At 30.0% G+C, this 18,661-nt stretch overlaps 1 protein-coding gene across 1 annotated transcript in view; it reads right to left on the reverse strand.

Annotated features, from left to right (window-relative positions):
• The window catches only part of LOC111688618, a 129,017-nt gene that overhangs the window by 22,442 nt on the left and 87,914 nt on the right, over nt 1-18,661 (reverse strand). Inside the window, 1 exon segment of the mRNA XM_046952148.1 lies at nt 334-440. Coding sequence (XP_046808104.1) covers nt 334-440 — 107 coding nt within the window.

Below are 18,661 nucleotides of genomic sequence, written 5' to 3' on the forward strand. Positions count from 1 at the left end.
TGTATGTATGTATGTATGTATGTATGTATGTATGTATGTATGTTTGTATGTATGTATGTATGTATGTATGTATGTATGTATGTATGTATGTATGTATGTATGTATGTACGTATGTATGTATGTATGTATGTATGTAATTCAAAAATTTCTCGACCGATTTTGTTAAAACACAATTTTGTTAACACAAATTTCATACTAATCAGAAGACAACGCTTTGAAAATTAATTTGACATTAAATCCTTCATATGTTTAACATTTTTTTTAATATTGAAATGAAAGTTTACGTCAAACCATTGATTTATTTCACTAAATCAGATTTATTTATAACAACACTCACCTTCTACATCTTAGCACAATGACCATAACAATAGCACCAATAAGAGCGGATAAAATTGAAACTACAATCAGAGTAAAAGCCCAACCAAGTTCACCAGATGTATCTGTAAAAAATAAAATAAATTTCAAATATTAGAATAACATTCAAATAAATACTATATAAATATAGAGAAATATATGGAATTCTATATATTTACTTAACAATAAATAGAAACTGAAAACATTTTAATCAATTTTCCCTTCATTGTTCTATGGTAAAACAACTTCTTTTATACATAATATCCTAAAGAAATATTTATAACAAAAGAAAAAAAAAATAACATGTAAATTTAAATTTAAATTGTTATAAAAAATTGAATGTTTTCGTAGTTACACTAACGAAATAAAAGATTTTTTTTATTTCTTGAATAGAAACAACATTTGTAAAGGTAAAAGAATTTATCTCAATCATTATATTGTATGTATTTTTATAAAATACAACACCTTTATATACACATACCTACTACATACGTATGTGTATTTCACCTAAAATACATTGTATATCATTACAAATGATTTTGGTTTATTTTACGATATTCTAGCAAAAACTAAATCAATTCACATAAATTATTTCTACTTATTTTATTTTGAGTCTCAAATACAAATATATTCTACTACTATATATTACTTCTATGTATTTTAGTAAATAGGGTTCTTTGGTTTTTTTTCTTCTCTAAACTAACTAAAATTCAAATGAATATATAGTCTGCACTAGTTCCAACAAGGTACTTGTAATTGAATAGAACAAAAATACACTCGTAGAAATTGATAAGTTTGAAAATATTTGAACAATAACTAGTGATTAGAGATCATTCAATCGATGCTGATCAATTATTTAGGAAAATGTCTTTAGATAGTTTTTATAATTTGTAAAATTCTGAAAGTAATTGCAATTGATGATCCATCCATTTTAATTGCAACATCGATCAGTTTCAAAATCATACATTCTTTGTACTTTAGTTAATCTGATCTTGGTTTATCATGTGGGCGATCACGTAGATTTGTGGCGATCTCGTAAAAGGTTACCTTACGTTTGTTGTATTAATCTAGATCACCTCTTCAAAACTTAAGTTAACGTGCTTCTCCACAGATGTAGGCCTATCGCTTAAAAAGGGACGATTAACATACGTCGTATTAAACTTGATCACCTCCTCAAAGCATAAGGTTGCTATAAAGCTATATTAGTAATCGGAAGAACTATGTAAATGTTTATCTGCAACTTTAATGTGGTTGTTGGCAACTTACTACTTCAAAGTTTGTGTTCAAATTAAGCCAGAAAGGAGAATGATCTTAACGAATGATCATAACTAATATCATGGAACCTAATTAATACCAACTTATTTTCAACGCTTAGTCCCACAGACACTAATCTGTGGGGTATCTGTTGTTTCGACAACAGCACCAAACTTATCTCGAAATATTGACTTTACCTTACATCAGTCTTTTAACCGCCCCTTACGCTCGCGCAAATTTGGGTTTAAACCACAGCCACTACGTGGTTCCCGAAGGAACCTCAACCTGGTACCCATAGTACCAGATTATGCGGTGCTCTGGTCTGACCTCATTCAATATGCAAGGACTAAGTCAAACAGTAGACTGTAACCAATTCTTTAGTCCCCGCCAGACTAGAGGTATTGGCCACCTCTTTATACCCCGGGATTGCAATAACACCAAGGCGGAGGCTTCACAAAGGTAAAATGCCTCCGGGGAGAACAAGGAATTCAATGGCATCACTTCTCTCTCTTTCACCAGACACACTCATTAAGCAACATTTTCTTTCGGCGAATTCGGTTCTAAATCACAGCCACTTCGTGCACCCGGAAAGAGAACTCTGCAACAAGACATAGTCTTAACTCTGCCCTGTGCGCTATCGTTTTATGTGGTTCTCATATTCTCGACCACATGTCAAATCATTCCAAGACCGAGGATACATTTGATTATCTCAGACTTGAGGTATTGGAAGTGAACTTCCCTTCTGCGTGGTTGAATAATACCGAGATGAAAAAAAGAAAAGGTACCATGCCCCCAAGGGGAAAGTCAGAGAATAGTCAATAATGTTTGCTTCTACTCAAATGTCTGTCAGGTCTGTAATATGTCAGCAACTAATGATATATTCAAAGCTTTGAATAATCTTCAAGACTTTTATCATATAAATTCGAAATATTATGATAATTTTGATTTCTCAGACAAGGATGTTGATCATATATGATCACTGTTTGTCTGGGTTATGCAAAAGAGTCTTGATTGATTTCTCAAGAAGTATTATTGCATTTCTAGAAGATCAATAGTTTTAACTATAGCGAAAAGAAAGAGTTAACTAGTTCCTAATGGCGATGATCATCTTGATAATGTACAAATGTCATTGGAGGTAGATAGATAGATAGATAGATAGATAGATAGATAGAAAGATAGATAGATAGATAGATAGATAGATAGATAGATAGATAGATAGATAGATAGATAGATAGATAGATAGATAGATAGATAGATAGATAGATAGATAGATAGATAGATCTATAGATAGATAGATCTATAGATAGATAGACCTATAGATAGATAGATCTATAGATATATAGATAGATAGATAGATAGATAGATAGATAGATAGATAGATAGATAGATAGATAGATAGATTGCGCTGGAGTCAAAGCCTTGTGGTATCTCAGCGGGACAGTAAGTTTACATCCAGATAACTTAACAATATTGAGATATATTGTTCACACCAAAAAGTCTATTTCTACTGGCGACTATGTCAGGGGTTTCACAGAGAAGATGGAACCCCGTCGAAGTTCACGTCGACTTGGATGTGCAGTTATTAATGCAAGTTACCTGGTTATACCCCATCAACCTTTAGTAGAAAAAGTCTGAAGATACTACTTTTAAAAGACCCGAGCGGAATTGCATATAAGATCGAACTGGAGTCAAGCATCCAGCTCTTGCATAAGCTTGGCTTGAGTCTGATAGTCCACCAAAATAAGGTGATGACAGGCAAATAATTCTGCCTACATAGATCAATCTAACATTACACTGAAGCGCAGTATACTTCTTAACACAAAGTTCAGCTTGAAATGGAGAATCATACATGTTTCAGCTGCTCACATCCTATCACCTTAAGATAATCAAAGACAAACCCTCTTAATTCTGCAATTGCTGATGGTGGTGTACAAGGCAAATAAATTGTCTTTAATATTTGAGTGTAATGTAAGTAAACATAATATGTCTGTCTGTCTGTCTGTCTGATCATTTATAATTTATTATATTTCTTTTTATTTGTTTAACCACTGTGTATAAAACTATTTGTTGTTTTGCTGAACAAAACAATAAAAACCTTAACAGACTATTCCACCAAGCCACCACAAAGACTTGAGGTTCATGTACTTCAAACATACAACATAAAATACATTCTATTACCCAACAAAAAAACCTGCCAAGAAAATATAAATATATATTTTATATTCATATTGTTTTATAATAATCTTTTAAGAGGGTTTTAGTTGTTATTTTTCTTTGAAAACGTATGTATGGTTTTATGCCAAAAAAGACTTGCAGCTTTTTGAACCTGTAACTCATTTACATATTTAGTTATGATTTCGGTAAGAGTCTTTAAGCAGCAACATGACAATTCAATTTTAAGTTAAATATTTTACATAAAAACATAAATTTTATTTGTTGCCCCTTTTTTTCTTACTATGACAGCAACAGGTGCTCCCCTCCTAAAGGTTGGTGGTGTGGTCATAACCAAAACGTTCATACATATGTGATGTTTAGTTTCATTTTATTTTCGATTCTGTCTTTTTTGGCATTTAAATTATGAATGTTTCACATTTTTTGGCATATAATTATGTCAGCTTTTATATGCTGTATTTAATATTTAAATTTTAGTTCAGAAAATAATTTTCAGTCATTGTTTGTTCATGTTTATTTTTTCTTATTCTTAAAAATCTAATTGCATAAATTTTAACATTAACAAACTAAACAACAAAGAAAAAAACTTTAAATTAAAAATAATAAAACAAATTTGTTGTAAAAGTTTATTATAACGAACAGACAGACCAGAACTCATTATACAGTTATTACTCTATAATTACTACAAAACAAAATGCTACTGACTCTGTCTGTCTGTCTGGCTGTTCTTTTTCTGTTAAGTCATTCATTATTTTGTTTAGAGTTTCTTTTTAATTTATTTTTGTATGTTTTTTTTTCTTCATTCGACTTGTTGAGAGGTGAAAACACTGAAGAATGCGTAAATATAATAGATTTATGAATTATAATGTGGGAAATATTAAAAAAAAAAACACAACTAAAATAATAGAAATAATCTTAATTTTGTAGTCTAATCAGCAACAAACTTGAAAAACGTGAGTTGTGAATTGAATAAAAGGGGGTTTTAGAGCGAATTAAGTCATTACTTAAATTATAATTTAAATATTTTACAAAGAAAGTCCAAAGAGATTACAATCTCTAGAATATTTGATTAAAAGTTACCGGTCACTTCATTCGAAAAGTTGATCAGTAACTGATGATCTTTTCTATAGAAAAAATGATCAGTAACTGATGATCTTTTCTATAGAAAACATGATCAGTAACTTATGATCTTTTCTATAGAAAACATGATCAGTAACTGATGATCTTTTCTATAGATACCATGATCAGTAACTGATGATCTTTTCTATAGAAAACATGATCAGTAACTGATGATCTTTTCTATAGAAAACATGATCAGTAACTGATGATCTTTTCTATAGAAAACATGATCAGTAACTGATGATTTTTTTTATAGAAAACATGATCAGTAACTGATAATCTTTTCTATAGAAAACACGATCAGTAACTGATGATCTTTTCTATAGAAAACATGATCAGTAACTGATGATCTTTTCTATAGAAAACATGATCAGTAACTGATGATCTTTTCTATAGAAAACATGATCAGTAACTGATGATCTTTTCTATAGAAAACATGATCAGTATTTGATGATCTTTTCTATAGAAATGTTGATCAGTAACTGATGATCTTTTCTATAGAAATGTTGATCAGTAACTGATGATCTTTACTATAGATATGTTGATCAGTAACTGATGATCTTTTCTATAGAAAAGTTGATCAGTAACTGATGATATTTTCTATAGGAAAGTTGACAAGTAGATGATCTTTTCTATAGGAAGGTTGATCAGTAGCTGATGATCTTTTCTATAGGAAAGTTGATCAGATGATCTTTTCTATAGAAAAATTGATTAGTACAAAGAAATTCCAAAGGGATTACAATCTCTATAATATTTGATTAAAAGCTGCCGGTCACTTCATTCGAAAAGTTGATCAGTAACTGATGTTCTTTTCTATAGAAAAGTTGATCAGTAACTGATGATCTTTTCTATAGATAACATGATCAGTAACTGATGATCCTTTCTATAGAAAACGTGATCAGTAACTGATGATCTTTTCTATAGAAAATATGATCAGTAACTGATGTTTTTTTCTATAAAAAACATGATCACTACCTAATGATATTTTCTGTAGAAAATATGATCAGTAACTGATGATCATTCCTATAGAAAAGTTGATTAGTAACTGATGATTTTTTATATTGAAATGTTGATCAGTAAGTGATGATCTTTTCTATAGAAAACATGATCAGTAACTGATAATCTTTTCTGTAGAAAACATGATCAGTAACTGATGATCTTTTCTATAGAAATGTTGATTAGTAACTGATGATCTTTTCTATAGAAAAGTTGATCAGTAACTGATGATCTTTTCTATTGGAAATTTGATCAGTAGCTGATGATCTTTTCTATAGAAAGGTTAGACAGTATTCGATGATATTTTCTATAGAAAGATTAGGCAGTATTTGATGATATTTTCTGCAGAAAAATTGATCAGTAACTGATGATCTTTTCTATAGAAAAGTTGATCAGTTACTGCTGATCTTTTCTTTAAGAAAGTTTATCAGTAGCAGATGATATTTTCTATACAATAGTTAAGATACCGAATCTGATGATATTTTCTTTAGAAAAGTTAATTAGTAACTAATGATCTTTTCTGTGGAAATGTTGATCAGTAACTAATGATATTTTCTTTAGAACGACTGATCAGTTACTGAAGATCTTTTCTGTAGAAAAGTTGATAAGTAATTAATTACATTTTCTATATAAAGAGGGATCACTAGAAGTTTTCATATTCCTAATTTTCAAAAAAGAAAGTTTTTTTCTGTAGTGGGATAAAAATTCCTTTCAGTTTCTTTGCGAAAATAACATTTCCCTGATTATCATGCTCTTTCCCATAATCTGTAAGAACAAAATAGTTTAGTTAAAAAAATCGTTTAAATTGCCACTACTTTGTATCTTAAAAATAACGACTATTAAATGTTCTCAAACGTTATCTTAAAAAAAGAATCCATTTAGAAAAAAATAAAAATTAAATAAAATACTTGTAGTACATTCTCTTAAACTTACATAAATAACTATTTGTAAGTCTAGAACCCTTAAGCTGTTTTTTTTTTGGTACAAAGTCGCAGTAGTCAAAGAAGTAAATGTATACCAAAAAGCTTCCACTTCTGCTGCTGCTGTCTACCTTTTAGCAATCATTGCTAGTGACAATAGCAATTGTAACATAGTGGCAATAATTCATTTTACCTACAGCAACGTTTACTTTACAATTTAATGAGGCAATGCCACATTGCAATTCAATGGTGGCCATTTTATTATATAAACGAAGTATGAATTGCAGAACACTATCACTACCACTACTACTACCACCACAGCTGCACTTGGTTAACTGTCTTTTGCTGTAGGTCCAGTTGCAATATGTGAATGGTTGCAAGTTACACATACAATACCTACTCATACTCGTTTTATCCATTCTAAATGACATGTGGCATTGCCGAGTGGTTTATTTGTAAGTCACATTTACTTTTCACTGAAAAATAGCTATAAACTATAAAGGATTTTCTTTAAGTGAAGAGCATCCTTGTTACCGTATCAAACGTTATGTGTTGGGTGAAAAAAAGAAAAAGAAATATTGCTGCAGTTCGAGTGAACTTTAAATATAAAAGTAAGAAAATGCCAATTGTCAGAATACAAGTAGTGTTTTATTTTTCTACTAGTCGTTTGCTCGTTTTACTTATTTTTTTATCGATACTTACGATACGAGTAATTTTACACTTGATTGCATTAAACGATGTATGAACTTGCACTCTCTCTTTCGTTCGTTGGTTGTGGTGGTACATGCAACTTAAAAATGAAATGACATTTAAAGATGTGGGAAATCTAAGGTAACATTTTTCTGCTATAGGTTTAGAAAGAAAATAATATCTAATCTTAGAAAAGTTATTCAGTTTATCACTTAGTGAAAAGAAAAGTTGATCAGTTACTGATGATCGTATCTATAGAATAGTTGATTAAATGCCGATGATCGTGTCTTCAGATCAGTTACTGATGATCTGTACTATAACAAAAAAATGATAACCAACTGATAATCTTTTCTATATAAAAGTTGAATAGTTACTCCCGATCTTTCATATAGAAAAGTTGATCAGTTACCGATGATCTTTTCTATAGAAAAGTTGAAAAGTTACTGATGATCTCTTCTATAGAAAAGTTGATCCAATGCTGATGATCTCTTCTATAGAAAAGTTGATCTCTTACTGATGATCTTTTCTATAGAAAAGTTGATCTCTTACTGATGATCTTTTCTATAGAAAAGTTGATCAGTTACTCATGATTTTTTCTATAGAAATGTTGACGATAATCTTTTCTATAGAATAGTTAATTAGTTGCTGATGATCTTTTCTGTAGAAAAGTTGATCAATTACTGATGATCCTTTCTATAGAAAAGTTGATCAGTTACTGATATTCTTTTCTATAGAAAAGTTGATCTCTTACTAATGATCTTTTCTATAGAGAAGTTGATCAGTTACTGATGATCTTTTCTATAGAAAAGTTGATCAGTTACTGATGATCTTTTCTATAGAAAAGTTGATCAGTTACTGATGATCTTTTCTATAGAAAAGTTGATCAGTTACTGATGATCTTTTCTATAGAAAAGTTGATCAGTTACTGATGATCTTTTCTATAGAAAAGTTGATCAGTTACTGATGATCTTTTCTATAGAAAAGTTGATCAGTTACTGATGATCTTTTCTATAGAAAAGTTGATCAGTTACTGATGATCTTTTCTATAGAAAAGTTGATCAGTTACTGATGATCTTTTCTATAGAAATGTTGATCAGTTACTGATGATCTTTTCTATAGAAATTTGATCACTTATTGATGATCTTTTCTATAGAAATTTGATCACTTACTGATGATCTTTTCTATAGAAATTTGATCACTTACTGATGATCTTTTCTATAGAAAAATTGATTTCTTACTGATGATCTTTTCTATAGAAAAGTTGATCTCTTACTGATGATCTTTTCTATAGAAAAGTTGATCAGTTACTGATGATCTTTTCTATAGAAAAGTTGATCAGTTACTGATGATCTTTTCTATAGAAAAGTTGATCAGTTACTGATGATCTTTTCTATAGAAAAATTGATCAGTTACTGATGATCTTTTCTATAGAAAAATTGATCAGTTACTGATGATCTTTTCTATAGAAAAATTGATCAGTTACTGATGATCTTTTCTATAGAAAAGTTGATCGGTTACTGATGATCTTTTCTATAGAAAAGTTGATCGGTTACTGATGATCTTTTCTATAGAAAAGTTGATCGGTTACTGATGATCTTTTCTATAGAAAAGTTGATCAGTTACTGATGATCTTTTCTATAGAAAAGTTAATTAGTTACTGATAATCTTTTCTATAGAAAAGTTAATTAGTTACTGATAATCTTTCTTAGATAAGTTGGTCAGTTTTTGATGTTAATATCTTCTATAAAAAATAAAAGAAACAAAATTATTATTTTTTTCAAAATTTACTAGTTAAACCCTAGTTAAACTTAATCAAACTTTGCAAAACCACTACTAAACACCAACTGTTTTAATAATAGTAATGAAGGAAAATACACTTTAAGTTTGTGCATTTCTTATAAAAGAACATTCTTTATCAATAATGTCACTTTTGCACAAGATAGAAAGAAAGACTAAAAAAAAAAACTTTAGTTTTTATTTTACTTCCTAATGCTGTCGACATTAATCGTCGTTTAAATTAACTTAAACGTTTTATGCTTAAAGATAATAAAGAATAACATCTAATTTTATGTAAGAGCATTTAAAAACTGAGAAAATCCTTTTAAAATCTAAAATTCTATTAACTAAGAAAAGAAAATATGATTTCAATTGAATTTCCTCACTCATAAAACTTAAGATTTAAAGAAAAAAATTTAAGGTTTACACAAACATTCTTATATTATTTGTATTTGTCTAGTAATAGTTTTGAAAATCAAAAATTATTTTAGTCAACCTCCGAGTAGAAAAACATAAACAACAACAAAATAATACGATTGTTTTAAAGATTTATGTTCTCTGATTACAGACAATTGCTAACGTTCGTTCATTCATTTATTCATTCATACGTTCGTTTTATGTTCAATGTTCATATTCGCCAAATGTTAGTATTTTAGCCATTTATCATGATAGGCTGTCTAATGTACACTAGAATTACTATTTTTTTTCTTTAGATTTTTTTCTTACTTTACTATATAGTGCAATATTTTGTTTTCATTGTAAATGTCCGTCCATCTGTCTATCTATCTATATGTTTTTATTGTTAGTGCTGAAAATGTTTTCAACTAAAACTTGATATTACCACATCAACAGTTTTCATCAAAATGTTGCTACGACGACTTAAACTGGGAAACATGTTATTTTAGTTTAAAGATTATTATTGTTGTTGTTGTTGCTATATGTTGTTTTCATACAGCGCGGAAATTTTATCATGTTCATCAGTACGTCATTGCCATCATCAATGGGATTTTCATAGTTGTTCTTTTTTTTTGACGTTGAATTGTAAAATTGGGGGAATTGATTTTTTGGGGGGGGGATTTAATACCTATTGTTCTGAGAATATGGTTTATGAATTTATGATAGTAGTAGTAGTTTTAAAGGGTCTTGAATCTTATATTAAACTCTATATATAAATATGTGTTCAGATCGTTAGAGAAACTCCAAAGAAGTTAAAAGAAGAATTTAGTAGGCTCAGAGTAACCAAGACTATAGAGATTGTCATGAAGCTAGAGAAATTTTCGTATGTAATTCGATGCATGAAATTAGTTCTGTATTTCTGAGATTTGATTGTTCTATATACAATCCCAAAAGTCTTAAGAACATCCTTGTTGTGCTCAAATAATCGGAAACGATGTTCCCGGTTTCCCCTTTACCTTAGTTAAATTTAAACCTTGTCATATTCTCTCCTGAAGTAGTAATGATTCAAATTCGATTTGGCTTTAACATGGATTAAATTATATTTTCCTATTCTGCATTAAAACAGTTAATGTGTTGCGTTACCTCTCACCAATCATTTAGAACGTCGATCCTCTAATAATTCATGACCACAAACAATCTGAAAGACTGCTGACGAGTGGAATGGTTCGTTCAAAACGAAGTTTCGTAAACTCTTCTTGACATTTCGCGTGCAGTGAACTACTTCGTTAACCATCCATCTGAGAGACTATGCTGGAGGTTTTAAACTGGGCGCAAACTTAAACTTACAATATTTTGAGTCAGACGTTGTCCTTGTACTGTTCCAAAATTTAATCCACGATAATGACATTTTGGGTTTTGAATAATTTAAAAGAAAATCTCAATATTATTTAAACAAACGTCTTAAACGTCGATGCATAATGTCAGAGGAATTCTAGATTCTGCCTTTAAAAGTTAGTACAGGTATGACGTTTGTATCAGTGAAAAAAAAAACTATAGATCGGTGAAACCTAACGAGTCAGTGCAATCGCAAATCTTAAACTTTAGTTGTCTTTATCTTGTAATATATTGAGTCAAAACTTTTGAAATGTATTGACTCGAAACAGATCTACAACTAAGAAATTTTGTAGCTTAAAGAAGTTGTAATAACATAGAAAAGAATTTCGAATAACGGAACTTCTCATACATGAGCAGAAGAACAGATGATAGTCGGGGATATATACAGGAGTTTTGTTAATTTTGCAAACATAAAATTGGAAGACTTTCCGTAAAAAGTTGAGACCAGGACTGATGAAAAATTTACCCAGTATAATGCCGATTTTTTGTTAACTTGCTGAAGGACCTCCCGAAAGTCTCAAATTATGAAGAATCAAAAGAGAACCCTTACTATACCTCAATTTCCGAAAGCTTTATTTTCCATTAAAAGAGTATTATTTACATGGAAAATAATTTCGATTTTGGTCAAAAAGTCTATTGGAATGATATATACATATAAAACCATTTTCTCAATAACAAAATTTCGCAGTCTAATCTTAAAACTCACACTATTCCAAAGACCGAGGTTGGTTCTAATTTTCGGTAAAACACAACATCAATGCAATTAAAGACCCTATTTTTTGACTTCAGATCTTGAAGCTAGGACGTTTTATAACTTACTTGGCGATGAAACGCAATGCAAAATAGACTTTAGTTCACCTAAAGAGTTTAACAAGGAATAGTTTTCAAGATCTCTGTTGTTTGAAGATTTCAAATTTGCCCTAATATGTTTTAGAAATTAAAATCAATAAGAAGTCAAAACTGAGCCAAAAGAAGGTCAAGTTTTCGGAATTTTTAGGTTGGCGGAAGTCGCAAAACCCTTCTCTCAATAACAAAATTTCGCAGTCTAATCTTAAAACTCATACTGATCCAAAGATCAAAGAGATTTCTTTCCATAATGGACTTCTGATAGCTTGGAAGAGAATCTGAATTTTAGTAAAACAAGTATTCGCGAAGTTGGCCCATATTTTGATGTCGCAAATTACAATCGATCGATAGTTTGAGTTAAGCCTGATTGAGATAATCTACGTTATTGCGAAGGGGAGAGTAAACAATCTTTAGGTTAGGTTAGCAGTCTGTCCCTTGCTGTTCGCATTAGGGGCACACTTGGGTCCATGTTGTGATCCCTTTGTGATACCTGAAAAGCGTATGTGATACGGTCGGCGTATTATTACACTTCGACCCAACTACTCTGGTTTCCTATCCAAATCATTTAGTCGAACGAATAAAGGAGTCTATCCTTCGGATGTCAGCCTCAGATAGATCCGTTAAGTCATGCATGACATTGGCTCCTAGCAGATTCAATCTATTCTCCACTAGGGCAGGACACTGACAGAGGAAGTGATCAATCTTTAGTTTGGCAGAAATCCCAAAACCGTTCTCTTCATAACAAAATTTCGCAGCCTAATCTTGAAAGTTGTACTGATCCAAAGATGAACTACAACGACATTTCTTTTCATAATAGCCTACAAATAGTTTGGAAGAAATCCAAAGCATTTGCGAAATAAACCCATATTTTGATGTCGTAAATTGCAATCTTTCGATAATTGAATTTAAAGTTGATTAGTTTCTGAGTTCTAATAAAACTCAATTTGTTCCAGTGACTTTTCTTGTCCAACACAAGCGATCAACATTTTAACAGAACTTTCCACACAACACTAATTTGCTTTAAAATCTTGCTTTCTTCCTCTTGGCATTTATGTTCATAATGTTATTCTTCTTTGTGATTCTTAAATTCTTGTTCTAAGACTTCGCTTTAACATTTGCCAGCCACGTTTGTATTCTCTGACTCTTTTTTTTGACAAATTCGGCGTAAAATGTCAAAATATTGCATAGCTGTCATGTTATTTTAATGTTTTGTTTATTGTTCACTTCACGTACATGTTTCTCGTACATAAAAGTTGTATGTATGTTGTACGTTTAAGTTTCAACAAACTTCAACTGTTTCCTTATAATCATGTAGTTGTTGCAAGCAACAGAGTGGCCAGTTAAAAGGAAATGATTTACATAAAAACCTTTTCTAACCATAAACTGTAAATGAAAGTAAAGGCCATTTGAAAACAGCTGGTCTTCTCATTAAGCCATTGACTTAAATGTCTATTAGAGTTTTTGAACTCATAATTTAAAAGGCCAAGAACAACAAACTCCTATTTGCTATTCGGTTTTTTTCTACTTCTTCTTCATCTTTCAGTTGACTACTCAAGCATCTATAGCTTAGCTTAATTTATGCTACAATTTCCCTTTAAACATTCAAACATTAATTCTAGATCACCAGGAACATAATAGTACTCCAAGTCAAATAGAGATGAAGTAGAACAAAAGAAAGAAAAGAACATCATTGTTCTTGATATACAAATAAGACAAATAATTTTAACTATCAGCAACAAAAGGCCAACAATACAGATACAACATCAAGAGCAACAACAACATCATTGAACAGCAACAACTACAAATCGTTGTTCAATGATGATTGATTAGAAACAATTTTCAATTTCATCCTAAACATTTTGCAATAGAACAACAACAACAGTCATCCATGACTTTGTCTCGATACAAGGTTGGCGGTTTTCGAAAAAACCAAGCGAAAAATTTGTTAGAGATTCCAAAAGAATTCTTAAAAATATTTGATGTTTTGTTGAAAAGTTAATCAACTTTTTTTACAGAAAAGATCATCAGTAACTAATCATCTTTTCTATGAAACTGATCAACTATTCTATAGAAAAAATCGCCAATAACTGATCAATTTTTTATAGAAATAATAAAATATCATTCTAAACTTATCAATTTTTCTATAGGAAAGATCATCATTAACTGATCAACTTTTCTATAGAAAAGATAATCAGTAACTGATCAACTTTTCTATAGAAAAGATAATCAGTAATTGATCAACTTTTCTATAGAAAAGATCATAAGTAACTGGTCATCTTTTCAATAGAAAAGGTCATCAGTAACTGATCGACTTTTCAATAATCAACTTTTTTGTAGAAAAGATCATCAGTAACTGACAAACTTTTCTATAGAAAAGATAATCAGTAACTGATCAACTTTTCTATAGAAAAGATAATCAGTAACTGATCAACTTTTCTATAGAAAAGATCATCAGTAACTGATCAACTTTTCTATAGAAAAGATCATCAGTAACTGATCAACTTTTCTATAGAAAAGATCATCAGTAACTGATCAACTTTTCTATAGAAAAGATCATCAGTAACTGACAAACTTTTCTATAGAAAAGTTAATCAGTAACTGATCAACTTTTCTATAGAAAAGATCATAAGTAATTGATCAACTTTTCTATAGAAAAGATCACCAGTAAGTGATCAACTTTTCTATGAAACTGATCAACTATTCTATAGAAAAAATCGTCAATAACTGATCAATTTTTTATATAAAAGATCATTCTAAACCTATCAATTTCTCTATAGGAAAGATCATCATTAACTGATAAACTTTTCTATAGGAAAGATCATCATTAACTGATCAACTTTTCTATAGAAAAGATCATCAGTAACCGATCAACTTTTCTATAGAAAAGATCATCAGTAACCGATCAACTTTTCTATAGAAAAGGTCATCAGCAACCGATCAACTTTTCTATAGAAAAGATCATCAGTAACTGATCAACTTTTCTGTAGAAAAGATCATCAGTAACTGATCAACTTTTTTATAGAAAAGATCATCAGTAAGTGATCAACATTTCAATAGAAAAGATCATCAGTAACTGATCAACTTTTCTGTAGAAAAGATCATCATTAACTGATCAACTTTTCTATAGAAAAGATCATCTGTAAGTGATCAACTTTTCAATAGAAAAGATCATCAGTAACTGATCAATTTTTCTTTAGAAAATATCATTAACTGATCATGTATTATTCCAATAAACATCGATCTTATTCTTTACTGGGTTATTGTTTCCTTCCTTGTTGGTCGTTTGTTTCGTTACATGTTTGGTTGGTTGGCGTTTGGTGTTGTGGTCATGATTGACTGATGTTGAATGATGAAGAAAATTTGTAGCTTTAGGGAGGTAAATGAATACAACGGCATGATTTGATTTAAACATTGTTTGTTTTAATAATTTCTTTCACTTACTCACTACCTCGTGTCCCTCTCGCGTACTAGCAAACGCTATTCGTCCTGTCTTCTTTAATGTTACTATATGCGCTATTTAGACGTGGCTGTGAAATACTGTAGAGATGTAGTTGATTTAACAATCAATATTGTATTTGTAATGTTGTAATATTTATGAAGATTCTTTTAAAGTTTTTTTTACTGTTTGCTTTTGTTCTGCCTAAAACAAATGCATAAAGAACTATTAGTTTTTAATGTAAATTTCATGCTGCCGGTTTCAGTCTGGGTTAAATGATTTTAATTTAATTTTCTATCAACTGTAATAAGTCTTAATTTGTCTTAAGGGCATTAAATTGAATGGGAGTTTGTACGAAGGTTTAACGAGGGTTGTGGGGGAAGTGAAGTGTGTGTAGTTGTTAATAATAAATGAAGATTTATGTTATAGTTTAACATAGAATTAATTGATTTTTAAAATTTAAAAGAAGAAATTTTCCATATGCTGTTTTTGGTTTAGTGACTTGGTCAGTAATGCTAATTTTTATGGCCTTTGCAATTGGTCCTTCGATCCAGTGTTAAATTTTATTACAAACAAATTGAATTTTATTTATCTCTGTCAAAATAACTCAAACCATTCAATTACGGTTTATATGCCTCCAATATTTTTTCCAAATTAAAGAACATTTAAAATAAAAATTAAAATTTCACTTATAAACTTGTAAAAGTGGCAATTTATTTGCAGTTGTAGTTGTTTTTTTGTCATTTCAAACAATAAATATTTAACCCTTTCACATGATAAAGGCGAATTCTCTTCCTTTTTTTTTTGTCAACTTCTCAATATTATTTCTTAACATCTTTAAACAATTTGGAGGCAGTGGACAGTTAAGCAAGATGAAGAAGACGGAAAAAAAATTATGTTTTCACTGAATTTGGTCAAAAGTCATTTACGTGTTTTAAGCAGTAGCGTTATTTAACGTTTTTTTTTGGGTTTTAGTTCATTGCATCTTTGAAATTTGCAGCTGACTATAGGAAGCAACGAAAATACGAACAACATTAACAACCAAACATACAATTGGCTGGCAGCCACCAACAACCATCATCCAACATGTTTTGTTGGAATTGTTAATTTCACTTAAATGACCTTAAGACGAGGGCTCATCTGCCATTAAGACCAAAGTTGTTAAAAAATGCAGCCACCAACTATGAATAATCCACGTACAACCAACCAACCAACCAAACTGCCAAGCAAATGGGATGCGATGACACCGGTACATTGTGGCAAAATGACAAATTGAATAATGTTCATTTTGGACCGACAAAAAAATATTTAAAAAAAAAACAGCTTAAGACAATACACACATACACACACATACATCCTTGATACAACATACTATTGAGCAATATTTCCGCGACACTGGCCTGGTCTTAAGAAGCTGTACAAAACATTTTTGTTTTAACAAAAAATTGTATTCTGCCATAAAAATAAATTATAATGAAAAGTCGGCAGGAATAAAATAAACAAACTGATCTTCTTCCTTTTTTACTTAATAAACTCTAAAAGATCAAATAAAAATCATTGTCGTTCTGGTGTTCCAAATGATAAAAAAAGAGTATTGAACATAAAGGAATAAACAAAATGAAATAAATAAAAAAATGAAAAGGAGTTAATATGTTTTGTAGTAAAGGATTAAATGTATGAAAATTCTAGGAAGATTTAGGTCGACTTAGCATAACTGTTTAACATATATTTCTTCATCAGTTACTGATCAACTTTTCTATAGAAAAGATCATTAGTTACTAATCCACTTCTTTATAGAAAAGATCTGAGTTACTGATTAACATTTCTATAGAAAAGAAAATTTGTCAACTTTTCTAGAGAAAAGGTCATCAGTTACTGATCAACTTTTCTATAGAAAAAAATCATTAGGTACTGATCAACTTTTCTGTAGAAAAGACTTTCAGTTACAAACTTTCTTTTGAAAATATCATCAGTTTCTCTATAAAAGTTTATCAGAAATCATCATCAGTTACTGATTACATTTGCTATAGAAAAGATCATCAGTTACTGATCAACTTTTTTATAGAAAAGATCATCAGTTACTGATTAAATTTGCTATAGAAAAAATCATCCGTTACTGATTAAATTTGCTATAGAAAAGATCACCAGTTACTGATCAACTTTTCTATAGAAAAGATCATCAGTTACACATCAACTTTTATATAGAAAAGATCATCAGTTACTGATCAACTTTTCTATAGAAAAGATCATCAGTTACTGATCAACTTTTCTTTAGAAAAGATCATCAGTTACTGATCAACTTTTCTATAGAAAAGATCATCAGTTACTGATCAACTTTTCTATAGAAAAGATCATCAGTTACTGATCAACTTTTCTATAGAAAAGATCATCAGTTACTGATCAACTTTTCTATAGAAAAGATCATCAGTTACTGATCAACTTTTCTATAGAAAAGATCATCAGTTACTGATCAACTTTTCTATAGAAAAGATCATCAGTTACTGATCAACTTTTCTATAGAAAAGATCATCAGTTACTGATCAACTTTTCTATAGAAAAGATCATCAGTTACTGGTCAACTTTTCTATGGAAAAGATCATCAGTTACTGATCAACTTTTCTATGGAAAAGATCATCAGTTACTAATCAACTTTTAGTTACTGATCAACTATTCTATGGAAAAGATCATCAGTTACTGGTCAGCTTTTCTAGAGAAAAGATCATCAGTTACTGATCAACTTTTCTAGAGAAAATATCATCAGTTACTGATCAACTTTTCTATGGAAAAGATCATCCGTTACTGATCAACTTTTCTATGGAAAAGATCATCAGTTACTAATCAACTTTTCTATGGAAAAGATCATCAGTTACTGATCAAATTTTCTATTGAAAAGATCATCAGTTACTGGTCAACTTTTCTAGAGAAAAGATCATCAGTTACTGATCATCTTTTCTAGAGAAAAGATCATCAGTTACTGATCAACTTTTCTATGGAAAAGATCATCAGTTACTGATCAACTATTTTATAGAAAAGATCATCGGTTACTCATCAACTTTTCTATGGAAAAGATCATCAGTTACTGATCAACTATTTTATAGAAAAGATCATCAGTTACTGATTAACTTTTCTATAGAAAAGATCATCAGTTACTGATCAACTTTTCTATGGAAAATATCATCAGTTACTAATTAACTTTTCTATGGAAAAGATCATCAGTTACTGATCAAATTTTCTATAAAAAAGATCATCAGTTATCAACTTATCTATATAAAAGGTCATCAGTAACTGATCAACTTTTTTATAGAAA

Source organism: Lucilia cuprina, chromosome 5 (genome assembly GCF_022045245.1).
Source record: "Lucilia cuprina isolate Lc7/37 chromosome 5, ASM2204524v1, whole genome shotgun sequence".
NCBI lineage: Eukaryota > Metazoa > Arthropoda > Insecta > Diptera > Calliphoridae > Lucilia > Lucilia cuprina.